The following is a 27,757-nucleotide window of genomic DNA, read 5'->3' as shown; positions in this document are numbered from 1 at the left end:
GTGGCTAACTAATGTGCCGCTCCCCTTTAATTCCATACCTTTATAATGTAATTATAAGCCATGATCAATAGTAGCTATATTACTTAAATGTTTTTTTGAAATCCAGGAATACCCCCACTGGATATCCATTATTTTCTACTGCAGGAGTCTACTGCAGTCATGGATGCAGAGAGCGACAAGTGACAGAGTGACAGAAATATGAACCAAATTAGGGAATACTCTCCATAGGTTTATCAGAGTGACACAGTTTCAACAGGAAATACAGAAATTGCTTCTTCTTTCAGTACACTAAAAAAGAGTCAAATAGAGTCTGCCACACTGACACTCCAAATACAGTTACTTTAGGGAGGGAAAGCTCCAGCATGGAGCATTTCTCAGGCAGTTGATATTTGTTAAAAAATAAGCAACTCAAAAATGATGTATTGTAGATTGTGTCCTTGCATCTGCATGTCTGAAACTGTTATTGCTACTCGTGCATGTAGGCGGCGCATGTTGGCCACATTCCCCCATCTGCCCAATGAGCAGAGGCGCTGCCGTGACGTGTTCAGTCGTCTGTTTTGGGCTGATGACGTGTAGCTCACCTACTAGCAGCAGCAGCTAGCTTGTCAGACGAGACAGGAATGTTATGATCGAGTTCATATCGACTGTCACAACGATAGCTATTCATTGAGTGTAGACAGAAAAAAGGCGAACGTACAGCCATTGAGAATTTGAAAACGCCACGGACTGATACTTTATGGAAGTTAATATGGTAAGAGAAAGGCGACTTCACTGAACGAGCAAGCTAACGTCAGCTAGCATCGCCCTGTGGTGGTAACGTTAACTGTCATTGTTATGGCTAGTAGAGCTAGCTGGCTATCTATCTGTCAAAGCATAGGCTGGCAGTGCATTAGTGCATCTCCCAGTGGGATGAACACTGACACGAGACAACAGACATAGCTTGACTTTGCAGCAATCTGTGACCTAACGTCTCCACACATCAGCAATGCTAGAAGGTTGAGTCAGTTAGGATGCATTGTAGCTCAGCACGGAAACAAATGAATATACAAACTGAAAATCTCTCCAATGCAATCATTTTTGATGAATTGCATTCTGATTCCATGATTATATTTCATGAGCCCCATGGAAAGCATATACTAAACTCATTAATCTGTTGCAGGTTGACATCTGCTTTAAGTAATACATTTATCAGCCAAATATTGGATAACTGAGAGAAACATTGAGTCTCCCGTGTCTACAGTGACATATCAGTTTGACATACACTGACTGTGTTTAATATATCCTTTAGTAAAAGAGAGATTCATTGCTAGAAGTGGCCTATAGAGTAGACAGACTAAACAACCACAACCAAAATGTTTGAGCGTTTGTCTCTCATTAAGATGCCAAAAAAACCTGTCTATTATGAGCAAAAATATCTTGTTTGTTGGTCTCAGCAGCTGCTGTTATCGATCTTTGCACTTTTCTTTGTCCAGCAGTAGCAGGATGGAGTCACCAGTACAAACTTGTTTTGAGTGGTACTGCATAAGGACGCAGCTCTGTTTCAAAGCTCAGAACAAGGAGCCATAAACTCCATGCATCGTGGGAAGTCACTTCGTCTACAGAAACTGCAAATTGCACTCAGAAAGACACACTGAAAGGACAGACATGTTTGCCAAGTTGAAGAAGAAGATCGCAGAGGAGGCGGCCACAGCACCTCGGAGTGGTGTTCGTATACCGCGCACCATCAGCAAGGAATCTATCACCTCAGTGGGGGCAGACTCAGGAGATGACTTTGTAAGTACAGAGTGAAACCATCACCAATCACTAGCCTAATGCTGCACGATGTTTGAGTGTGCTTATCCAGAGGGTTTGGTGCACAAATAAACCATTGTTTGCATTATAGCATTGGTTTTGTTTTACTACACAGTCTAAAACCTAAAAGTCTAAAGTGTCACGTTTGTAGCCCAACCAACAGTGGGAAATAGGGACAACTTTTCTGAATTGAGAAAGCAGGAAAATCCATAAAAATCTATATATGTAGGTCTTTTTGAAAGTAGTCGAGTAATTAACTATTAAATATAAATCCAAAAATAAGCAAGTAATGTTCATACTTGTTCTTGACTTGAGAACAAATGAAATGCCATTGAGGAGTTTCTTGGCTATCATGCAGATAAATCAAACTGTTGTTTCCAGTCTTTCAGCAGAATATCTTTGTATCCACCAGTGATTTGACTGTAAGGTTATTAAACCACTTACTGGAATGGAATGTTTAGTCATATATGGAAAATTGATTTTACAGTATAATTGATAATCATGGATAAAAAGCAATTGAACAGCAGCAAAAACAATCCAAATGAAAACATTAAAGTTTATTTAAACATTATTTACAGTTTTATTTCCCAGTAGTCATGGTGAAAAAGGTTACACTGGTAATTTGATCAATTCTTTTGAGGAAGTCATTAAACATCACAGTATTTCCTGAACTGGTCAGAGAATGAGAAAGTAGTAGGTTTTATTCATACATTGCATTGCAACATTGCAACTGTTTTCAGTTCAGCCGTAATGGAAAATAGATTGAAAAACAATAGTGATCAGTATCATTTCTCTCATTTTCACTCTGATTTAGTTCTGGAAAGTCACAGAGAAGTTGATGAAGTTGAGGTCAGTGCTGTGATAGGAACCCTGGCTTGCTTTTGAAGTAGTCACCAGTCAGGCGGTTCTAGGTAACATGGCTTGGGTGTGACTGACATTGTATTGTGTTGATTGTACGTAGACAGGATACTGTGTCGTCTTCAGACCAACCAGTCGAACATGAAGCCCTGTTCATTCATTTCTCTTGTCACACTCTCACGGTTTGTTTCTTCGTTTTGTTCCTGACCTGCTCATTTGACCTGTTTCAGTGGGTTTCAGTTTTTGCAGTGATATTTTTAGGATGTTGTCTATCTATTCCCATATGGTTATCAAGAGAAATGTTTTACTCACAGCTCGTAAAGGAAATCCTTATCTGTTGTAAAGCTCTGTTCTTTGGAGCAAGGTAGAAGCCACACTCCTGAGGCTGTAGTCCCGTCTCAGTGTCACCCGGCTAAATTATTTAGTGAAGTCACTGAGTAGCAATATTGCCAGCTAACATGTGACATTGTGTTCCTGATACAAAGAATACTAAAGCCGCTTTTACACATAGTTCCCGAAAAATAACTTGGATAATATGACAGGCACCGCTAGTGATTTACACTGTCACACGTGCACCATATTCAGTCATATTTCCGTCTCGCACCTTTTCACACATTCCATATTCATTTCAATGTCACTTATGGTTTTTTGACAACTGAAACGAAAGCTTCATGTGTTAAAGCTGCATTCTCTCTAATGACTCCTCTGGTTGTATAGAAGTCTATGAGAAAATGACTCTACTTCTCTCTTGATTTATTACCTCAGTAAACATTGTAAACATGAGTTTATGGTCTCAATCTCTAGTTTCAAGTCTTCTTCAATACAGCATGATGGTCCATTTAGAGTCACACAGACCATAAAGCAGGGTGTGCTTTAGGGTGGGGCTACACAGTGATTGACAGGTTGCTGCCGCTACCAAAGCTGTATCCGGCGTCTCTACATCACTCCTCCTCAGTCCAGATATGGTAACTTTGGTTCACTGGTTGAGAAAAAAACCAAGATGGTGACGGCCAAATTGGCGAACTCGAGGCTACAAAACATCAGTCAATAAACCAATGGGTGACGTCACAATGACTAGTCCACTTCTTTTGTACTGTTTATGGGTTTACTGGCTGCCATTTGTTTTCAAGGATGGTGAAGTCATGAGCCGCCCCTCTCTGCCTCTGCTTGGCTAGAACTCGTTGTCTTCGTTGATTGGGTTGGCTAGGATTAGGCTTAACTACTACTGCTAACTGCGCTGAAAATAACAAGTTACCACTGAAATGCTTTGAACACACTTGATGATTTCTGACTGTGACAGAGGAACTTTAGAAGGATATATACACTAAATGCCCCACTACCAACAGGATGAATGTTAAGTCCTACCTAATGTTGTGTGTGTGTGTGTGTCTGTTTGTGTTTTCAGGCATCTGACGGCAGCAGCTCCAGAGACGACCTGCCCGCTCAGCTTCTCAGAAGGAATGATCAGATCCGGAAGCTGGAGGCCAAGCTCTCAGGTAGGACTGTCAGACTGGGGTTAAGCAGCTGTAGCTCTCAGAGACCAGTACTTAGGATCAGAAAAGTGTAACTTGTACCTGTTAGCAATATATCCTATCATAACTGTTGGAGGATGAAATATCACAATTAAAATCAAATGGCCAATTCTGATTCACCAAGGCTGAAGCATTAATCAAAAATGCCATTGCAGCATTGATAAATATATTCACTGATTTATTTGACCTGCAAATTATGTAATATATTGTCAGTTAACAGCCCTGTGCCGTTTAAGGCAGCTGTGATCTCCAAGCTCCCAATGTCCCTTATTTTCTAAAAACTATAAATTTTACTTTGTATGCCTCTTTTCTCTGTCACTCCCACAATAAATGAAAGCACTTAACTACCAGACCATTGACCAATCGTGAAGCACCATCTAGACAAACATTGCACTAGGGCTGCACCTAACGCTTATCTTTATGTCGATTAATGTAACGCTTATCTTTATGTCGGTTAATGTAACGATTATCTTTATGTCGATTAATGTAACGATTATCTTTATGTCGATTAATGTAACGATTATCTTTATGTCGATTAATGTAACGATTATCTTTATGTCGATTAATGTAACGCTTATCTTTTTGTCGGTTAATGTAACGATTATCTTTTTACTATTAATGTAACGCTTATCTTTATGTCGATTAATGTAACGCTTATCTTTATGTCGGTTAATGTAACGATTATCTTTATGTCGATTAATGTAACGATTATCTTTATGTCGATTAATGTAACGATTATCTTTATGTCGATTAATGTAACGATTATCTTTATGTCGATTAATGTAACGCTTATCTTTTTGTCGGTTAATGTAACGATTATCTTTTTACTATTAATGTAACGCTTATCTTTATGTCGATTAATGTAACGCTTATCTTTATGTCGGTTAATGTAACGATTATCTTTATGTCGATTAATGTAACGATTATCTTTATGTCGATTAATGTAACGCTTATCTTTTTGTCGGTTAATGTAACGATTATCTTTTTACGATTAATGTAACGATTATCTTTTTACTATTAATGTAACGCTTATCTTTATGTCGATTAATGTAACGCTTATCTTTATGTCGGTTAATGTAACGATTATTTTTATGTCGATTAATGTAACGCTTATCTTTTTGTCGGTTAATGTAACGATTATCTTTTTACGATTAATGTAACGATTATCTTTTTACTATTAATGGAACGATTATCTTTTTGTCGGTTAATGTAACGATTATTGTTTTTATCGATTCATCTAATGATTGTTGTTTATTATTGTAAAAATGTACCCAAAATAAACATAAACATGTCTGATTAATATTTCAATGTTTTATTCAATCATCTTCTCTTAAACACAAAGAGATGTAACATGATAATACACCCTTTTTGTCCGATGCCTGATCAAAATAACACTGGATTGCTGTGACATATTTATTGAATCACTGTATGTCATAGCAACCCTTTCCCTGAACTGGAGAATGAATGAAAACTTTAAATGGTTATGACATCGATTTATTTAATCACTGGAGTAATATGCAGTTAAGATAATCAAATGTATTTTTACATCAGCGTGGGCGTTGTTTACAGGCTGTAACAACAGGCTGTAACGTTAGTTAATAAAGCCCTTTCCTCACTCATACATGTGCATTCAAGTAAACAGAAAATAGAAAACTGTGCTGTCTTGCTGCTGACAGCAAGACAGCACACAAGGCGCTTCGGTATGCTGTCACTTTCGGAAATGTTCATGCGTAGCAGTTTTACTGCTGTGATAAGCCATTTCCAATTTGTAGATTTTGCAGAGCATCGCATTGTTGGGTCTCTGTCTAGAGAGTCTAACACCTCCACACTTAAAAGGATCACCGGCGAGGTTTTTTAGCTGCTTGTTCTCCGGTAGAATCCTTGTTTCCACCGGGCACAGCCATTCTTGAAACGCTCCGCCGCACGTTATTTATATTGTCGTATTTTGGTAATCGATGAATTCATCAATGTATTGCACCAGCCCTACATTGCACCCATAACAGGCAAAATATTGGATAAAACAGTGGTCTTGGTAGTAAAACTTGATTGTCTCTTGTCTATGAGAGAGACCTGTTGTGTACAGCAAATTACTTTGAATCAGTCCTGCTGTCATTAAGAAGCCGCTGTCATTAAGAAGCCACTGTCATCTTCAGGGATTTGACCTTCACACTACACACTCCTCAGTTTGTTAACATACTGTGTCTTTTGTCAGCGATCCAGATTCTAATCTTAAATGAGTCAATTTCCAATAAAACGTTGTCTCACAGTGAATATGATCATTTATTTCTGTTGAAATCTTTGCCTGGTGACATATTTTCAATGGGGCACGATCCTGTTTTTTCCTCTTCTCCTAGTGTAATAGCCCCTCCTTCCTTTGGGTGTCTTATGTGGCTTTTCACCGTTTGAAAAGATTAAAGGTCTCACATTCCCATGCAGCCTTTTTAACCAGTATGGTTTTCTCAGATAAGAAAATCATTAATAGTTTTTCCTTCCATTATTTCTCAATCATGTTTTCCCTTTTGCTTTCTCCCTTTCCTTTTGTTCACTGTCTGTCCTGCCTCCTCTCTTTACCGTCATCTGACGGTTCCTCCTTTTTCTTGTGTTTTGTGTGTGTGGTTGTGTGTTGGTGTGTGCGTGTGTGTGTGTGTGCGTATGTACTGTTGATACCCCATCCCATCACCCTACTTCCCAACACTAGACTACGCTGAGCAGCTGCGAATTATGCAGAAGACCCAGGAGAAGCTTGAAATTGCATTAGAAAAGCATCAGGATTGTACGTACCTTTACTCTCCTCCCAATTAGCTTCCTTTCTCACATCTGTCTGTCCGCTGTAATAACCATCACCTGGCGTATCATCACTACCTCCCATGAAGATGATTGTTTTTATGTGAGAAGCTAATATCATGGGCTTTAGAGGTTTGCTTTGGGAGCGCTGAATGCTTCCTCCTTTCTATCTAGAAATCCACCCTCAAATCTCTTACACTGGTAGTTCTTCAGCACATTGAATTCAGAGTTATGTATACATTGTCTGTTACTTTGTTGGTGTACTCACTTTCTCTCAATTTGCCCACAAACTACTTTAGGTAGATTTCCTACAATGCGTGGTTACTGCTCCTGAAGACTTGATTGGCCTGGTGCGTCCAGGTGGACGTACGCATATCAGGAACATAGACTGTATGATAAAAATATAGCACACTAGCTACCCTAGCTATGGTTGTGGACATTAAGACAATGATTGCAGCCACATGTCTTATAGCCGTGTTGCATTATGGTCTGTTGGGCTTTATAGTGGAGAAACTCGTATATCTGCCATCATGTATTTGTGATCGTTCAGAAATAGGAATTATCATAGTTCCTACAGAAAACTGCTCACAACAAGGTCAATGGATTATCTTGATTAACCAGGTCATGGTTTCTTGAAGGAGACATTGCTGTTGAGTTTTTCCAGATGTATTTTTGGGCGCTTTGAGCATCACAAGCCAAGTGCCATCTAGTCCGATTATATTGGAGAGAAGGCAGACATCTCTACGGCTGATACCTCCCAAACTAGGCAACTCACACCAAAGCAATCTAGATTGATAAATGGCACTACAGGTAAGAGAAACAAAATGTATTTTTGATTTGGGCTCAACAGTCTCTTAAAAGGCTTAGTTTATGGTAAATATACTGATTATTAAGGTTTATTCTCCAGTATCAAGAGTAGTTAAATTGTTTGTTGTTGGTTATATCTGGTACTGAACTATTGTGAGTTGTAATGAATAGTGCAGCTTCAACGAGATGTAGACTGAAGGGTGGATTTTCTTTCTCAGTTCACGCACAGATATTGCAGTGTTAGCTTTGAGAAACAGTTTTTTCAGTTTTTGTTAGATGCCATGCATTGCTTGTCTTTGCCTGTCTTTGCTTTTGGGATGAACACACTTCTTAATTTGACTCTTAACCTTTCACAGCTACTAACGGTGTCACTGTCTGTGCTATTTATTATTTATGTTCTTTCTAGTTGCATACAAACTTCTGTATGGTTTCCATCTTCCCTTTTTTTCTTTCTCACTTTCACTGCTCAGCATCCATCAAGAAACTTCAAGACCAGAACGAGTCTCACCAGGCCAGCAGAGCCAAAATGGCAGAGGGGATGGCTTTGGCACTGGAAAAGAAGGATCAGGTAAATGCTCTGTCTCACTCGTGTACAGTCCTGATTTGTGGCTTGTTTACTTATTTCTTTCGGTCCTCTACCTGCAGGAATGGGTGGAGAAGATGACTGATGTGGAAAAGGTAAGTCTTTAAATATTATTAGTGACTTTCAAATAATAAGCTGTTTATGGTGAGATTGGAGAGCTTAAAATGTGACTGTTTTCAACAACTAAAACAAACCTTTTCCACCAAAATTAGCACATATATGCAGTTTTTTAACACAAGTGAAAACCTGCTAAACATACTTGAAACACTCCTGTCCCATTGCCAGTAGACGAGTATGATTTTCTGTTTCTTTTCTGGTGTGTCACGTTTCGATCTCGTGAACGTGCTGGAAAATAGGGTTAGTAAACAGTGAAGATGTTTTTTTAATTTTTATATCTCAGTCACTGTTTCAAGCTCTCAAACCATAGCTGCTGATTGTCGGACTGACGTGATGAATTGTATTTTGTTTCTGTCAAGTTTGTTTTAATACACAGATCAGTGAGGTACAATTATTGTTGTCTGATTGGAGTCTGGTAGCTTTGAGTAGAGCATATGATTGTATGTTAATGAATTACGTCATCACATAGTGTCGCTCTAGAAAAGGGACAAAAATTTGCAAATTTACCAGGGTTTCATGGAGTCAATAAATACTTGTGACTACTGCAGATTCATTTGTCCTGGGAATTAATGCCCATTGGTGCCTTTCCCACTGGGGACAAGAGCCAGATGTTAGTGGGTAGTTTTTGTCCAGTGGCAAAGGATCAAGGAGATCATAAACAGTGCAAGACTCAAATGGGGTGCTCTCACACTTAACCTGTTTGATGGGGCTCAGTTGAACTTGCACTTACTGTATGGAAGTCTGGTGCAGACTAAACCACCAGATTGAGATGCCCTGAAAAGAAGGGTCTCCATCTGGATCCAGTCAAACTTGTGCAGTTTGGTTGTGGTGTGAAAGCAAAGCAGACCAGCCCCAGGATTTAAGGGTAGTAATCTATGAACACATTCCTCATTCATAATCAAAACAGATTCTGCGCTCTTTGGTAGTTCTGGTTTCCGTTTGTAGTCAGAGTAGTATTGATCACATTGGAGCAGGCTTTGGTTGAATGCAGGTAAACTGTGTGTAGAGCAAAAGAGATTGAACGCATTGGTCGAAATGTAATCTGGGAACTCGCGAGTCATCGTCTGTCGATGATTTTGCTTTTTGTTGGTTTAAAATCAGCTTGTAAACTGGCTATTTGTAAAACAATCCAGTGGTACAAGTCGTCTCTCAACTCCAGTCTCACTTCTCAAGTTGCTAATTGGACTGTAAACAATAAGCAGCACACGATATCGGCTGGTAACACCGAAACCCTGGAAATATAGACCCTTGTCCCTAGAGGCTTCTCTGCCTTCAGACAGATAGCTGTTCGGTTCAGAGATTGGGGTAGTGGGTGTGTGATTTTTAGCATGAATTTAAAAGCAATCCACTGATTGTGAAAGGTTTGTAAAGCCATCTCCTGATCGAGGTTAAAGTGACATATAACCTATATTTCTGCAAGATCATCTGACAACCATGGCGTCCCGTATGTCACCATATGATTGCAGCGACGTTCCCTGACATGTCAGAAGGTTAAAAGGAGTAAAACTCTCTAAGTGTGTTTTGCTTGTGTCCTTCTCTGTCTATTTAAACTAAGTAAAACAAGTGACTAAAGCTAAAGGGACACATTGTCATATTTTTGTGTGAAAACACACTTCAATTTGGTTTCTCTAAGCCTGCTCATGTCCTGGACGTGGCCAATGCACGTGAACGTTCATGGTATGACTGTTGTTTGTTTAGGAGAAGGCTTCCCTTTCAGCCCGGGTAGAGGAGATGATGGAGCAAAGCTTAGCACTCTTCCAGAAAAGGGATGACCTGGATGAACTGGAGGGCTTTCAGCAGCAGGAGCTGGCTAAAGTTAAACATATGGTGCGTACATATGGAGTTGGATGGTTAGATTTGCAGCATTAGTTCAAAACTGTTAACGCAGTTTTCGACCATCCATTTGTTATTTTGTGACTAAGAAGAAAATTGAAGGTGGAAAGGATCTGCCGTCATTTAAAGAGCTAAGCTTTGGAGTAAGTGTATTCTGCGAGCCTCGAGCAGGATAGGCCAATGTTTGAGAAGCACTTAGTTTGTTCAGGTGTGATTTGATTCCACCTGGGTTCATAGCAGTTGAGTGCATGGTATGTTTTTTGAGTATGATTAACTTTCCCATTCATCAGTTGCTGAGGAAGGAGGAGCAGCTGAGCCAGCGGGATCTGGAGCTCCAGCAAAAGGAGGACGAAGTTCAGTCGGCAAAGCAAGGGCTGTTGGAGGCTCGAGGGAAACTCCAGACTCTGGAGCAGCAGCATGAGGAGAGCTGCAGTCTCAACTCTGAGCTGGAGATAGAGCGGTAAGAATGAATGCTCTTTTCAAAACATTTATTTTGGTCTGTTGGTCAAGTTTCAGAATCAGATGTGCTATAGTTAAAGTGTCCTAGACTCATCTGTTTTGTCCCCAGCAGTTACATTGCCGATTTGCCCGTTAACTTTAAAGTTTAATTCACACCCTTTTCTAGAAATGATATGTTTCCATTTGTTGTTGAACTATGATTTTTGTGAGAGAACACCAGAAGATGATGTGCATGTCACTGAATCTGTACAGAGAAGAACTGCTGCTGCTCAGAGAGGAGGCAGACCAGAAGATCAGTGAGCTGGAGGGGCGATGCCAGGAGCTGCAGTCAGTCATCCAGCAGGTCTCTGAAGACTTCCAGAAGGTCAGTCCTCAATACAAGCTACTACTACTTCTTTACTGAAGTTATCAACCCTATTCTTTCATGAATCACTTTTCATGGCAGCTATCTGTGAGTCAAGTGAGTTTGTGAAATGTTTGTGTTTCAGTCACAGAGTATGGTGTCGACTTTAGAGAAGTCCCTCCAGGAATTACAGACTGAGCACGACGCCCTGAAGTTGCAGCAACAAAAGGTCAGAACAGAACCCAATAGAGACTCTCCATCTGTGTGTATGGTGTAAGATGCAAATGATGCATACTTTTTGACAACAGCCTAGAATTAACCACTACATTGTGAATGACTTGTCTCTGAGAGAGTCAGGAAACAGCATGATCCGATCTCAAAGATCAGTATTGGGGCCGATCAATGCATTTTTTAACTGATCGGCATTGACTATCATGAACAGCTGTGAGAATATTTGTTCTCACTTTTGAATTCTCATGGACATGTTGGTATGTAAATAGACTACTATACTATACTACTGTACTATATGCCATAGTACAGGGTATTTGTAATATTATAGTGTGTGTTTGTTCAGTAAGCAATTAACATCTTGTCAGGTTTCTGTAGAACTCCTCAAGCATCAAATAATTCAGATTGAGAATTATTCATAGCAGGGATATTCAGAGTCATCATTCTTTTGTGGAGAAAACAGGAAATACAGAGTTAATTTCAAATATCTCATCAGGTTTTTGGACTCACAATATTAACAATTCAGCTTTTAAAATTGACTCAAGAAAAGTTAGATGGAAGCCCATTTCATGTCTTCTCTTGACATCATTAGGCTGCTGTAACAGAGGTGGACAAGGAGCGCTTGTTATTGGACCTTCAGAAGAAAGTGACGTCTCTGGAGAGACGGCTCCAGGGGAACCTGAGCCAGGACGAGCATCTACAGGAGCTTCTCCATGAGGTGAAGAACATCTAGAATAGGGCTCAATGCAGGAACCTACCAGCTTTTTTCATGTGGTAGACATTGAAAGATTCCTTCCACTCTGTAATGTATATACAGTAGTATGTACATACTAAATTAGTACCTGTCCTACATTCAGGCTTTTAAGCTATTTGAGACCAATTATCCATTTGTCAACAATTATCTATCAATGAAATGAAATAAATTAAACGCAGGATGAAGTTAAAAGTCCCTTCTGTCATTGCTTGTATTAATGTTTATGTAATGATGGAAAATTAGCATTGTGTTATGTTGGGGCAACTGATAGTAATAGAATTGATTGGACCCATTACTGCTGGGTTTACAAACAGAATTGGTGTAAACACACATTTATCATTATCAGAAAATATTCATAACATGATTAAGTTCTTGTCTGTGTTTTTTTTAATTCATTTTTTATTAAAAGAGTTGTCATTCTCTTTATAGAAGTTTCTACTACATTGTGTTGATCATGTTGTGCTTTCAAACTAATAGCTGTAATGTTCAGCTTACCGTAAGTATATTTCATTATGATTGTGTCCCTGTTCTAGGGAATAATATAGAAACCAAACCACCTGTTAATCAGTCCAGTTGTTGCCTTTTTAGATGTCCAGCCTGGAGCAAAGTCTGGAAGAGAGCAGAGCAGAGCTGCTGGAGGTTCGGACAAACCACGCTGACACTGTCAGCTCTCTGGAGACTCAGGTAAACTGCAGCATCTGCTCACTGATCCCAGACCTATGGTAAAGGCCCTGAATCTATTGCCACCAAGTCTGCAAACCCATGATTATATATATACTTGTCTTCTCTCCGTTTCTGCCTGGACCCTATCTTCCCATGATTTTGAGTTTAACTGACTAATGGAGACAAGACACCTTCATTTAAATTCACTAAAAGTGCTTGTTTTTGCCTGACAGGCTCAGGTTGTTATTTTAAGTGTCTGACTACTTTATTGAAAGAACCCTACAGAGGAATAGAATGTTTTTCTTTACTATTCGCTTGATCCTGTTTGTTATTGTGTCTAACCAAGGTTAGGCTAAAATTCTGAGAGGGGACGTCTTAGACAACGTTGGAAACACAAGTGCCAGCCAGGCAGAGGTTGTGATGTTGGTGTACAGAAAGCAGAGCTTTGTGTTATCTGACAGATTTTCAATGTCATGGCTGAATATTTAAATGAGATCAACAACGTGGATGAGATCCCGTATTTATTTGAGCAAGAGTATATGGATGTGGAGCTCCTACACACACACACACACACACACACACACACACACACACACACACACACACACACACACACACACACACACACACACACACACACACACACACACACAGATACATTGTTGTGCCCTTTAGTCACATAGACACAAAAACATGGAAAAATAAGTTACCCTTTAAGTTGAATAATAACGGCTGTAATATTTACTCATTGTGCTGTCTCAACAAAGGTTAGAAATGTGTGTGTCAGCTGTGTGTTTCCTGTGTGATCTAGGTATCCAGAATGAGCTGCAGCATTACTGAGCTGCAGACCCTTCTCCGACACAAAGACGACTCCTCCAGAGCCTACAAAGAAAGAACAGACACACAAGTAAGCAATCAGACACAGAATAACATATACTGAAATTGTTAAGTGCCCCTAATTAACTTATTGTTGACTGATGACAGCTGACAACAGTGAAACATTAGGCAATGGTCAGGGCATTCTGGCTGGGCTAACTTCTAATATGTATACGAATACGTCTGGTTCCTCACCTTAATCCCTAATAAATGGATGTCTGATGATACTTTCTGTTTCAGATAGCTAATTTGGAGCAGAATGTCCTAGAGAGTGGTGAGAGACTGAAGAGTGCAGAGCATCAGATCACAGAGAAACAGCAGCATGTGGATAAACTGGTGAGTACCACAACAGTCAAGAGACAGAAATGGGCTTGATATTTCCCAAAGTGGCTGTCACGTGTTATTGTCAGCAAACTAGAAAAAGTAGAGCTTGCCTCACCAAAAACAGAATGTGGGTGGGAAATATGGATGCAGTTTAAGCACTTTCCTCTATCAATTACTGTACAGAAGTAAAGTGTAAAAATACATATTTACACAAATGAGTTAATTGAAATCAAAATGATATATTGTCATTACTCAACAAACGTTTTACTACAGTTTACTTTGGTGTCATCTATTGGTAATATCAAGATTGACACTGTTGCAGTACACTCCATAATGTTCTTTATTGTATCTATTCGTTACAGGTTTTTACATGATGAGTTTTTTTTATCCTTAAACACAGTTAGTGTCGGTTATGAAGAATTGTGGTTCAGATCCAGGAAGTAAAATATTCAAAGCAAACCTTGATGTAGATATTTCGCTACTGACAATATGTCCTTTTTGAGATGAACATATTCATTTCAGTCTGGTTGAAATGGAGTTAATGTGGGTTTTTGTAAATATAGGGTTAACTCTGTATTGGTATGTGTTTTGTTCAGCAAGCAGAGTGGAGTGCAGAGAAGGCCTTTCTGGATCAGCAGGTGTGTTTGTTACAGCAGCAGAGTCAGGAGAAGGCCAGCCGCCTGGAGGAAAGCGTCACCTCTCTACAGACAGAAAGACAGAGGCTGCATGACAGAATGGTATGTTCTGCTTCTCAGTTTTGATTTATAACACTCTGGAGGTTTTCCAGTGGCCGACAGACAAACTGCATCTTCATTTGCACTACTTGCACTATTATCACCTTCTGCACTAATATCCCAAATCCATTGTGCATTGTCATTGTGTTGTTCTCTAAGCTCATATATATTCTTAGATATATATTTATATTGTACATGGTATTTAAAAGTTTCATTTTTTTTGCTTAGTTTCTCTGTTCTACTTGTTGTCTTTAATGTCCTTGTTTTTATATTTCTCTTGTTTATTGTATATATTTCATGTGTGTGTATGTATGATGAGAGTAATGTGTAACCGGAGTCAAATTCTGTGTACGCGCACACACACATGGCCAATACAGCTGATTGTGATTGTGATTGTGATTGTGAGTGGTCATGCTGTTACACACAGAGATGTCACTGTACACATAAATATATGTGTTGAAGTGAAGAGAGGGCACCGTTTGCTCTATGATGATACTTTCCCTTGTTCTTGTGTTCTAGGCTGATCTAGATAAGCAGAGGGACGAGGTAACCTCCTCACTCAGCCAGCGGACAGAAGAGCTGGAACAGAACAGGGTTAGATCAACTACAACACACTGTTTCTGTCTTGTTTTTTGAATGCACATATTCACATTTGATTGACCTCTTTTCATATGCCCTGAAACGTCAAATGCCGTTTCTATTTTCAAGTGGTAAGAAAATTGCATTTTAATTTTTAATGTGGCTTAAAGAATGCCTGTACAAAAGGAACATTTGGCGAAACTGTTTATACTGCATTTTAATTTTCAAATTTGTTTTAACATTTGAATATTGTCCATGCCCACTGTACAGCAGGTTACGAACTACAAAACAGCTTTTTCGTTTTTAATATGGTCGTAGAACACCTATATGAGTATGTCAAATTACAATATAAATTGGTTTATTGCATTTTCCTTTTTAGTCAAATAACACATACACATGTGGAACATTAAATGCTATTGTGGATTTACATTTTCAAGTTAACATAATTTGAATAAAGTCCCTTCTGGGCTTCCATATTTTAACCAGTTGTAGTCTTCACATATTGTGATACAGCTTCACTGACAGTTATTCCAGAGCCAAATATTATACTTTGCACAGAACATTAACCAAAATTGACAGAACCTCTAGTAAATATAGAGGTCTCTCAAATAAAGGTATGTTTCGTAACGGAAAGCAGAGTGTATGTATAGTCCTCCTGTCTCTTGGTCTTGGTTCCCTCAGGCGGAGCTGAACAGTCGGCAGACAGTGAGCACGGAAATTGCCAAAGCTCTCGAAGAAACCAGACGACAGAAGGAGGAGCTTCAAACACAGGTCTGTAGGCAAACATTCACAATGATAGAGAGAGAACAGCCAACATGTGGTCCTCCTCAAATGATGCCCAGTCTCCCTCTGGGCCAGCTGCAAACATTGGAAACCTTTCTTTGATCACCCACAGGTTATAAGACAATGTAAAAGAAACTCAGAGCTAGGTGTCATTCTGTGTGTGAGTGTGAAAGCATGTGCTGTGTAGTGAAAAGTGTTTGCCTTTGCTTGTTGTCAGGTTGGAGAGCTGACCACATCTCTACAGACCTCACAGCAGGAACTGTCCACGGTCACTGAGAAGCTCGCACTGAGAGGGGAAGACGTCAAAACACTCCAGAATGGTACACACACACACACACACACACACACACACACTTTAAATCCGTTAGAAATATTGGCACCTGAAGTTCCTGTGATTTCATTTTGTAATCATGAGTTTAAGTTCTTAAAGTATTTCTTCTTTGTGTAACAGTAGTTGTTTGTTTCTTAAAATGGTGGACTTAAGTCTAACTAAATATCAGCTTAACATTTCTTACACATTCGATGGTATTAAATTGTATATTGCATTTATTTAAAATTCTTTTTTGTTGGAGGCCTTAGTGAGCAGATTCCATGTAAATATGCATTTCATCCTAATTATATGATTGAAAGAATAGAACAGAAAGTACATATGTCTGCTATTAATATCTTTGATCTAAAAATAGTAGGAGTGGCATTAGCCAATCAAACGGCAAAACCTCTCAGAAGTGGACGTAACAGCAATTAAAAAACATTGCTACAACAATGAGTTAGCTATATTAGGTTTCCTGTTACTCTGCATATTGTGTAAGTATAAAAGAGGTCTAATATTTAATATTTTAGATTGTGAATAACTTGTTCATAAGGTGGTTTATTTATGGTTGTATCATTTTGGCTCAAACTGTTTTGTGTGTGTTGTACGTGTGTGCGTGTGTGTGTGTGTGTTGCAGAGGTGCAGTGTCGGCAGGCATCACTGGTGCAGCTGCAGGAGGAGGTGGAGCAGCAGCGAGCCCAGCTCGGGCAAATGGAGCTGGATAAAGACTCCCAGCTGATCAGCCTGAGGGAGGAGCTGCTCAGCCAGACGCAGCAGCTAGATAGCTGCCAGGCGCGGGTTAGCACTCACTCACACGTCAGAAATACCTACATGTAGGGCTCGGCCATAGGGCTTATAAATAATCTCTATATTTGCGTGATATGCAATCTATATCTCAATATTCATGTTTTCTCTTTAATAACATAACTGTTTAATATAACCCGTTGTATGATCATACCAGCATGATCCTTCTAGCAAACTAATCTGAACACTCTGAGGTAGTGTACCATCATTTTGTCTGATTGCTTTTTGGAAATGTATTCTTTAATATGAATTAAATATATAAGTCTTCACACAAGTGAAATTCTTTTAACTTTGAAATACAGTTTGCAGGCAGCTTTTATTTATATATATTTATCATCATTCATTTTATTAATTATTTGATGTGTATTTATTTAGTTAAATGTATTTAGTGACAGACTGACTGTCCATCACACATAAAAAACACATCCAGGGAAGACCAGTATTCCATTGGGAGCTCAAGCCTCAGACTTAAGTGTGACTTTAAAATTATTTGTGATAATATATAATAATATTGTTTTTCATTTGTGTTGTGCTGCCAATGTTTTGGCTGTAATTACTTATGCATTTATTTATTCTCTGTGTGCCATCATCAGTTTGCTCTTATATTGTTAATATACTGATCTTCTGCTACAGCTTCTCCAAAGAGGAAAGTGCCATTATTGGAGCATGAATTAACGGTCAGCGTGGTATTGTATGTGTTGCTCAGATCTCATACCTGGAGGTTGAGGTGGAAACCTTGACAGAACAGCTCCACAGCCCTGAAGTGTGTGAGGAGGATCAGAATGGCAGTGTGACGGTGGATGATCTGGATCACATTCAGAAGGTCAACAGAGAGCTCGAGCAGCAGATCTCCGACAAGAACAGGGTCAGTTACTTTTTTACTCCCATCCTGTTGTCCTTCTGGCTCTTAAAGTGTAGCTACACACTTGAATGTGTTTTTTAAGCTGTAAACTAAAGGATATGACTGAGTCAAAAAATGGCCGAAAACTCCATCTACTGTTTTTGAATCAGCCGTTCTCTTGCAAGGCCAATTCTGAGATAGAATTAACTGTTTGGGACTAGTCTATGTCATGAAATAAAAGAATGTTAACGAATTGAATCAGACCTCCCTTCTCGCCTCTTCTTTTGTTTTGACTTTTTCAGTAACCAATGTGTAGCATTACATTCACAGCACAGCACAAGCCTGCTCTCTCCTTTTCAGTGGACAGGAAATTAAGCTATCGGCACATTACAACAACCAGTGAGTCAGTGTTAAGGACTGGGTATCTGGCAGTGGCGGGCCGTGCATTTTCTACCTGGGCCTTCTGTGCTGTCCTACTGAGCTACGGTTATTTGTTTCTAGGGGTGTAATAATACACGTATTCGTATTAAACCGTTCGGTACGAGGCTTACGAACGGAACAATACGTTTGAATAATACTAGGAAAATGGAGAAGCTTAAATTGTGGGAAATATAATGTTTTCGGTAGACTGTGCTCATGTAACAGACAACGGGCCGTGTGACCTTTTGAACCCGGAACAATAACAAAAAACAGCTGAGGCCCCGCGTGTGTTCAGGAAGGCTGACCAATCATGGCGCACGTTAATACAGACGTACTTAGGAGGCTACCTGAGTACCACTGGCACGTCAAAGAATACGCCCCACATGTCAAACTAAAGATGTGATTGGTTGAAGACTGACAATCAACAATATCGTCCCCATTTACTTAATCTGCAAAGGCTCTCTAGCGGGCATCGGGCCTCTCTCCTTCCATAGAGACATAGGGGCTGAATCTGTGATTGGATAAAAGCTCTACTTAAAACAAGCTGTGCTGGAAGTAGAGCAACAGAGGAAGACAGGAGCTGTGCAATGAGAAAATAAGATAATGGGAAAAACAATTATAATACATGTAGTGTATTTGTGAATAATTATTAAATTATAAAATAGCTATACCTTTGTGATTCTGTTTAGGCCAGCAGAGAAGGCTGAGCTGGCCCTGACGGCCCACCACTGGTATCTGGTGATAGCGATGTGCTTTCCTACGCTGTGACAAGTGTGTGAAGATGAAGCATTCATTTGTTTAATTTGTCTTTATTTAATGACTGGCTAGATAGCATGCAAACACTAGCTTGCTAATTCCACCACGTTTTCATGCTAACGTTAAAAATGTGCTGAACAGCGAGCTGGTGGCCAGCGGCAGCGTTGGGTCCCTCCTCCCTGCCACTAGGAGAGCAGATTGCCACTGTGGAGACAGAGGTGCTGGGGTGTGTGAATTGCTATCGTCCGTTTTCAGAGCTGGCGCCTGCTCTCCTTCTGGGAACTTGTCTCCCAGCAGTGGGGAGTGAGTTGATGGGACTGCTGGTGTAATTCTTGTCTCAATTGTGGTCTGATAAACAGCAATATCAATATCAGCTTCAAGCAGCTACATTCCATCAGCACACATAAAACACACTGACATTGTTTTGCAGACCATCAAGCAGCTGCAGCAGAGACTGGCAGAACTGAAGAGGACGCTGCAGAAGGAACTGGTGAGTTTTCCTTTGCTCCGACAATATGTCTGCAAACTGAGCATTTCTTTATAAGGGAGCTAGTGCACCCTGTTCTTGTTTAAATGATCTGCCCGTCACTATGAGCAACCAAGAGTCACCAGTTAACACGGTCACTTGTTAAACCAAAACATTGGACACCATTGAAGGCTGTGTCTTCTGTTTGCGATGCAGACTGAACACACTTTACTTTGTGGTCAGTAGTTTGACCTATTTAGAGCAACTAATGATTTATTTCACTATAACGCCACAGTTATTTGATTGGATTTATTCAGGGGGACCACTGCAGCCCCTAGACAGTGTCTTTACGCTGGTTCATTCTAGACGTCACCCATGTAAACTAATTGGGCTTTTCACCCAGGACGCGGCCGGCTCACGATCTTTTAGAAATATTTTAGTGTCTGGTCTATTTTCTAGATAACACACCGATGATTTCCAATATATCATATATATATACACTACCGTTCAAAAGTTTGGGGTCACTTAGAAATGTCCTTATTTCTCAAAGAAAAGCACTGTTTCTTTCAATGAAGATAACATTAAATTAATCAGAAATACACTCTATACATTGTTAATGTGGTTAATGACTATTCTAGGTGGAAACGTCTGGTTTTTAATGAAATATCTATATCGGTGTATAGAGGCCCATTTCCAGCAACTATCACTCCAGTGTTCTAATCGCCTCAGAAGACTAATTGATGATTAGAAAACCCTTGAAAACAGTTCTGCTGGTGAGAGAAGCTATAAAACTGGCCTTCCTTTGAGCTAGTTGAGTATCTGGAGCATCACATTTGTGGGTTGGATTATACTCTCAACATGGCCAGAAAAAGAGAACTTTCATGTGGTCTGGAGGAAACCAGGCACTGCTCACCATCTGTACAATACCATCCCAACAGTGCAGCATGGTGGTGGCAACGTCATGCTGTGGGGGAGGGGTTCAGCAGCATGGGCATGGGTGACAGGGTTGCGGGAAAGCTTAACAAAGCAACGTACATAGAGATCCTTAATTAAAACCTGGTCCAGAGAGCTCAGGTCTTGGACCTCAGACTTGGCCGAAGGTCACCTTCCTGCAGGACAATGACTCAAAGCACACAGCCAACACATCTGTGAATGTCCTTGAGTGGCCTAGCCAGAGCCCAGACATGAACCCAACAGGTCTAAACTCTTGTTTTCACTCTGTTGCTTCGGGGTATTGAGTGTAGGTTGATGAGGGAAAACATTAACTTAAACGATTTTAGCACAAGGCTGCAACATAACAGAATGTAAAAGAAGTGAATACACTGTACAAGTGTTTCCTTCTCTGTCCTCCATAGAAGCTAAAGACTGAGCCAGAAGCTGAAGGGAAGGAGAGGTTTCCAGAAAGCCGAGCAGAAAAACAAGAGAGGGTTTGTCCTGACCCGCTGCCGGCATCCACACTGAGCCCCCCGACCTCCAACACCACGGTGACCAATACCTCAGACCTCAACGACTCACGAGAAATAAACTTTGAGTATCTCAAGCACGTCGTACTCAAATTTATGTCATCCAGAGAGGCTGAGGTAAGTCCTCAGTGCCCATTCTTTAAGTGCCTTCAATTCAACACCTGAGTAGGCTAAAATGAACAAATAAACATTTTGTGTGCAACTCTGTAGGTCTGCCTGGTTTTTATTGACTAAATGACTGACCCTGGTTCTGTTACAACCCCAGCCTGAATCTGTGTCTTGCTCTGTCAGGCATTCCAGCTAATACGAGCTGTATCTGTGCTGCTAAACTTCACTCGGGAGGAAGAGGACATGTTGAAACAAACTCTGGAGTACAAGGTTGGTATTCAGTCTGCTGCTTCAAGCACTTCATTTCAGGTTCAGACCGACCACTGCTGAATGCGTCAGTAGAACATAGAGAAGCCTCGACTGGAGATCTAAACCATCTAAGCAGAGATAACAATAAATTAGAAAACTGGATCTGTGTTGTGTTTTCTTAATGTAAACAAAGATTCTTTTCCCCATAAATTGATGGAGAAAAAATGTTATGCTCAAAATGTGATGGGGGAGGACCTAAACCAAACACAAGAGGTGTGTAGTACTTTACCAGGTGTTTATTTGTTTATCTGTCTGTGGACAGATTTTGTTAACGCAACAGTGTAGTAGTTGGTAACAGTTGAGATCAAAATGAAGGCAGTCTGAAGGTGGGTGTGGACCGAACTGGCAAATATTTAGCATCAAAACTATTCATACAAGCAGGGATGCAAATTTGCGACACACTGTTTCAATAATAGGTTTCGATAGATTGGTGCAGGCAGAGGACCAACTATCAGAATCCTGTTGACCCGGAGCCGCGTCTGGCAGTCTGTCTGAGCTAAACTGTTAGCATAAAGCTACTTCTTTTTGCATTCCCTTTTAGTGAAATGCTCTCAGTGAATGGGAGTTCCCTTTGGAATGCACTCACGCGGTGTATATGTCTAGGGCTTTTATTATGAAAGGTACGAACGGAAGGAGTGGATCTGGTCTGTGCTGCCGTTGTGGAGTTGAAAGGAGTGAGACAGTTTGCCGTCTTGGTTTGGACCTCTGAGCCTCCCTGTTGTTGTTCATTATAATGTACGTATTGAATGTGTCTGTTTCTCACAACGTCATTGGTTGATGCTTTTATTCACCGTGCAAATGCTCAACCTCATTCCGAAAGAGAAGTGATGGCTCCGTATTGCCGTATAATATTTTAACTGTGTGAAAGTATTGATGACAGACATATATTGACGTGCAAAGGCCTCTTTTTACCTGCTGACCGCTATGTTTGTGTTCTAGATGTCCTGGTTTGGATCCAAGCCTTCTCCAAAGGGAACCATCCGCCCTTCAGTCTCAGGCGCCTCGACTCCGTGGAGCTGATGAGCAGCAGGAAGAGCTGAAGTGGTGGAGATAAGGGACCCACAGCCTGCTCTGTGTGGGGAGGGCTGTTGTTTTCTGCTCTGTGGGGACAGAGAGGGGCTGCACAGTATGTTCATAATCAGATGATGATTTTTAAATGACATTATTTCCTTGTCGGTGGTTCAGGCAGACTTTTGGCCATATGTTTAGAGGATAAACGGACGCACATCATTCATACCGGAATTTTAAGAGTGTAATTTTTCTTCCGTGACATATGTCACAGATATGTTTTCAATTCTGTGAAAAGTTATTCAGAAAATGAGATGCAGCATATGAAAGAAATAACGGACTGACTCAACTGTTTTCTTAGGAGCTGCCTCGTTTCTACCCAGATTCAAAATACGCAAGTCACATCTGTTTTTGTTGGAACAAGACATCAATAAGACTTGATATGACTGTCTTCACTGGACAGATGGTGCAGCTTTGATAGCTCGTTACCAGGTTAATCTTTATATTTAAATCACAGAGGGCTTCTTAATGAAAATGACTGGTACAGGTTACCACAGCTGGTTTGGTTTCAGTGTCAGTGAGACTCTAATAGAACATGCCAAATGGACATAAATGGTTCACATTTGTGTCAAAGGATCTAAACTGGTCTAGATTTAGAGTTTGAAGCCTGTGGAAGTCTTTGTGATAGCATTGAAAGGAATATGTGTTGACTATGTTCTGATGGCCAAGGAATGCAGTTAATATAAGACTACTTTACAAAGCTCCTCGCACAATCAAGGGTATCCATTCCCAGTTGGATGTTATGTCCCAACAGCACCCCGAAATTCAAGAATTGTCTTGAGAAATTAGATCTCTGACATTTTACTATTTGTGATTGATGATTAATGCTAATTCGTGATTATTTGTGTTGAATTTTAAATCATCAGAAGTAGGTTGGGGGTGTACGTTTTAATGAAAGTTCCTTGGTTTTATTTCTCTTTAAAATGACATTTTCACCAAATTTCTTTACACTGTGGTTCCACTTGTCTTTTCAAAACGACTTTTGTCGTCCCATCAGTGCAGGATGCATTAACTGTCATGTCTGTACGCTCCAAGACCAGATCTTTCTCTCTTTGGGATCAGCCAGACCACATGCAGAGGTGGCCTTTAATGAACCAAAAACCTGGGGAGTTCTATAGTGAAGAATTTCTAAGAAATTAAAAGAGTTAATCACTGAATTGGCAGAGCTTTGGTAGCGGCTGTCTTCTTATACTGTAGGTAGGAAGGGCAAGCAGCAAAAATAATGTGGGACTTTTATTGTGAAGAATTTATAGGAAATGCAATGTATTTATCAAAGATATTCTGTCAGGCAGGTCACATTGAAGTGTCAAGTTTGAACACACTCATCCGAACACAAGAGTCTCATTAAAAAGACGGAAATCCCTAGTAGATGGTCTGAGCTATGGTCTGGTTCAGATTGTTTAGGCTCATACAAGTATTGCAGTATAATATATACAGAGTTAAACATTCTGTTGACAATATGTTGGAAATTATAACATTTTTACGTTTATACATAAACATTTCAAGGGACAAGGATCCCTTAAATTTGGTTCATAAAGAGTTGGGACCAAGGAACTTATTACAGTGTAATAATAAACGTGTCCGTGCTCTCTGGTAGACAAAGTGCAGTATGCATGGTGACCTATCAGCCAACATGCATTCTGAAATCAGCCATGCTGTTGGTCAACAGCTCATTTAAATTGGTTGCAAAACCTAAGTGCTTGGCCATTGAACTCGTACTATAATAAGTTGAGGCTCCCAGCAGATGTTCCTCACCAGTCCTCCTCCTGTCCTCTGGGTTGGCAGACCCTAATCTAACCATGGTCCCAACCTAAACCACCTGTGGGATAGTGAATATGGAGCTTCAAAGTACTGCTCTGAAGGCTCAGGTCAGGGTAAAAACGTCTGATACTGGAGGAACAAAAATGGCTGCCACGGCTGATGCTATCTGTACGCACAGACTGTCCTTTAACACCAGTATGAATGATTTAGACTATGGTTGTCCATTTGGATAATATAACAATGTGATAATGACAATTTACGTGACAATGTAAATGATGACTGGAGAAAATGCTCTACCTTTACCTGCCTTTGCTAATGTAAATGAAAGTACATTCCACAGTCCTATTTATATAGAGAAATATGTACATACTGTATGCCTTGAGAACTTTATAAATCAGTGGATGTAAATGGTTTGATGTGCTCAGTTTGCAGTATTTATCATCATCATAATCATAGACCAAAACCCATATGTGTTTCTGCCTTTGCTTGTCACTCATCCTGCCTCCAAATCCTGCATATTTGGTGGGAATGGTAAATGGACTGTACTTGTATTTCTCTTTTCTAGACCACTCAAAGCTCTTTAACACTACATGTCATCATTCAGCCATTCATACACTGATGACAGGGGCTACCATACAAGGTGTCACCTGCCCATCAGGACTCTAACTAGCATTCATACCACAGCTCTCGCTCAGTGGTAGAACTTTAATCAGAGGATCGCGGTTCGATCCCCGGCTCCACTAGTCCATGTCGATGTGTCCTTGGGTAAGACACTTAACCCCAAGATGCTCCCATAGCTGTGCCTACGGTGTGTGAATGTAAATGTACATGTTAGTTAGAGTCCTCATGGGCAGGTGGAACGTTGCATGGTAGCTCCTGTCATCAGTGTATGAATGGGTGAATGATGACATGTAGTGTTAAAGTGCTTTTGAGTGGTCAGAAGACTAGAAAAGAGAAATACAAGAACAGTCCATTTACCCATTCACACACCGCAGGCACAGTCTACGGGAGCAATGTTTCCAGCTGAAATTGGGTGAGAGATGGGTAGACCCTGGACAGGTGCTGCAGTCCACCACAGGGTTGATACTCGTGGTCAGCTAGTATATACACTTTTTAAGTGCCATTTTGAACACAGTGAAAGAGAGAAAACATTCAGACCTTTGGGAAACAAACTAAACTACATGTTTTTGGACTGCTGGAGCAATCCAGAGAACACCCTTCAGAGCACTCAGGGAGAACCTGCAGACTCCACACAGAAAGGCAGGTTCCAACTCACAACCTTCTTGCTGTGAGGCGACGGCGCTAACCAATGAACCACCATGCAAATACTAAAATCAGAATGTCTCATTTTATTTATTGTAATACCGCGTTCATTTGCAATTTTAGCAATACATTAGTTAGTATGGTATTGAAACGTTTGATTTTGTGTGTGTTGCTAATATAATAGCCTATATTCCGTTTGTTTTTCAGTTTGGGTGAAAACATTTGATAGCAAAATGTAGAGAATATGCTATATACATTTTCCCATATTGTGATGACCCCCACCTTTTCTTTTATTATGTTGCAGCCTCATGCTAAAATTGTTTAAAATCCTTATTACCTAGTATTTTTGCAAATGTAATACAAATATTGAATAGAATGTCACACTGACAGTATTCAGGCCCTTGGAATTTAGCACAGGTGCTAACCATTTTGATCATCTTTGAGATGTTTCTTTATCTTGATTGGAGTCCATTTGAGGTAAATTAGTTTGATTGCAAACAGTTTGTAAACAAATGCACATCTTGCTGAGTCCCAAAAGTAGATAGTATCTCTTTCACAGAGACTAGCACCACTAGAATGCTGCCTTTCTTGAGTTCATGTGGCATGAGTACATTGGATCATCGGTCAGCTCTTCTCCAGGAACAGGCATCAAGTTAAATCAGTGTGTCATCGAACAAATATCCCTCTGGAGGGTGTGACTACAACCACAGAGTTGGTGCATGAAGACTCAATCAAATATACAGTATAGTACCATGTCAAGCTACAGTCTGTATCAAATCACGCAATTTTAAAAGTCAAGAATGATAAAGATTTACACAAAATCACTGGAAAAGTCAGACAATTATGAAATATATTAGAATGATATACTCAAAGGACACAGAACTAAGAAAAAAGCATTGTAATCTAAATATGAGGTCAGTGGCTTGCCTTACTATTACGTTTAGATATTGTGCAAATTGATGAGGGGACAGTTAAGTTGCAACATAACAAAATGTGGGAAGAGAGGGAGTCTGAATCTGGATGCTGTGTATCCCGTTTCTCTTCCGTTCACCGTGAGGAACAACCACAAATCAACAGGAAGAGAAAAGGCTGCTCGTTCATTAGTTTGCGTTGTTTCCTTTTGCTCTTCCACGCTCCACCAGTCAGTGGCGCTGTTAGTGTGACGTCGAAGTGAAACTAAGCGACGAAGAAGAACTTCTCCTGAAGCTATATATAGACTGAGCACGCGCTATATCCGGCCTTTCCAACAGAGCAGCGAGAGGCAGCACGGTGAGGAGCTCGATCCTATCCATTAACTCTGAGTTATTACCGCTGTCTGAACTAAACCGATGACATAGCGTTGTTAAGAGGAGCACGTTGTTTTGAGGCAGACTGTTGAACAGTAGTGTCGAACGGTGTTTTCTCCTATCGTGATTAACGTGATATATGATCGCTATGTAGCTGTATGCTGAGTGTGTATAAACGGTAAATTAAAATGTGCTTTGCATAAAGTGTTTTACTTTGATGTTTTGTTCATTGCAGTCGCGTTGTCCGCAAATCCATCGCCAGAGTCCTGACTGTAATCAACCAGACACAGAAGGAGAACCTGAGGAAGTTCTACAAGGTGAGAGCACCAGCTACCTGGGACTGTAGTCCCCCCTCAGCGAGCACGCATGGAGACTGTGTGTGTGGTTCTCTAGTCCAAGATGATACTTGTTGAGCTGATGATCTGCTGATGCATTCACAACTGCTTACCAAAAGACTGAGACTTGAGATGAGCCGCGTGTTCCTCATAATGACTGATGAAACAATCCTGATTGAGATATTTTGATATGGCCGTTTACTGAGGTTGCTAATTCACAAAAACAACGAAAGAAACGAGCCAATTAATGACTTCTGATGCCTGTCCTTAATGTTTGTCACTCTTCATTCTGACTAAATGTATTTGTTCAGCTCAACTAAAGGTTAATTTATTTTGTTGCAGGGTAAGAAGTACAAGCCCCTGGATCTGAGACCCAAGAAGACCCAGAGCTCGCCGGCTCAACAAGCATGAGAGCATGCAGAGGAAAGACCTCCTCTACTCCATCCGCTCATTTGCAGTCAAAGCTTGGACATTTCTATCGACCAAATAAAATCTGTTAAAGACAAAAATTGTTTGTGT

General features: G+C 40.2%; 1 protein-coding gene across 4 annotated transcripts; it reads left to right on the top strand.

The window, feature by feature from the left end:
* Positions 1-592: 592 nt before the first annotated feature.
* golga1 (golgin A1) lies at positions 593-24,761 on the top strand. Of its 4 annotated transcripts, none has more exons than XM_079161438.1 (24): positions 593-751; positions 1,476-1,773; positions 4,055-4,145; positions 6,880-6,954; positions 8,243-8,340; positions 8,418-8,450; positions 10,171-10,299; positions 10,596-10,765; positions 11,017-11,128; positions 11,253-11,336; positions 11,928-12,053; positions 12,678-12,773; positions 13,564-13,659; positions 13,869-13,964; positions 14,549-14,689; positions 15,206-15,280; positions 15,947-16,036; positions 16,266-16,368; positions 16,996-17,156; positions 17,869-18,027; positions 19,610-19,669; positions 21,001-21,225; positions 21,400-21,486; positions 22,465-24,761. In XM_079161438.1, exons 2-24 carry the CDS (start codon positions 1,645-1,647, stop codon positions 22,543-22,545), a joined length of 2,517 nt encoding a protein of 838 aa, XP_079017564.1. In that variant the 5' UTR covers positions 593-751; positions 1,476-1,644; the 3' UTR covers positions 22,546-24,761. The 4 variants fall into 4 exon arrangements, with proteins under 4 accessions (XP_079017564.1, XP_079017563.1, XP_079017565.1 ...); XM_079161437.1 differs by having other exon boundaries at positions 1,473-1,773; XM_079161439.1 differs by lacking the exon at positions 6,880-6,954 and having other exon boundaries at positions 1,473-1,773.
* The last annotated feature ends 2,996 nt before the right edge of the window (positions 24,762-27,757 follow it).

This window comes from Pholis gunnellus (assembly GCF_910591455.1).
Source record: "Pholis gunnellus genome assembly, chromosome: 6".
Classification (NCBI taxonomy): Eukaryota; Metazoa; Chordata; class Actinopteri; order Perciformes; family Pholidae; genus Pholis; species Pholis gunnellus.
Note: the sequence above shows the minus strand (reverse complement) of the source record. Positions and strands in the feature narration are given on the sequence as shown.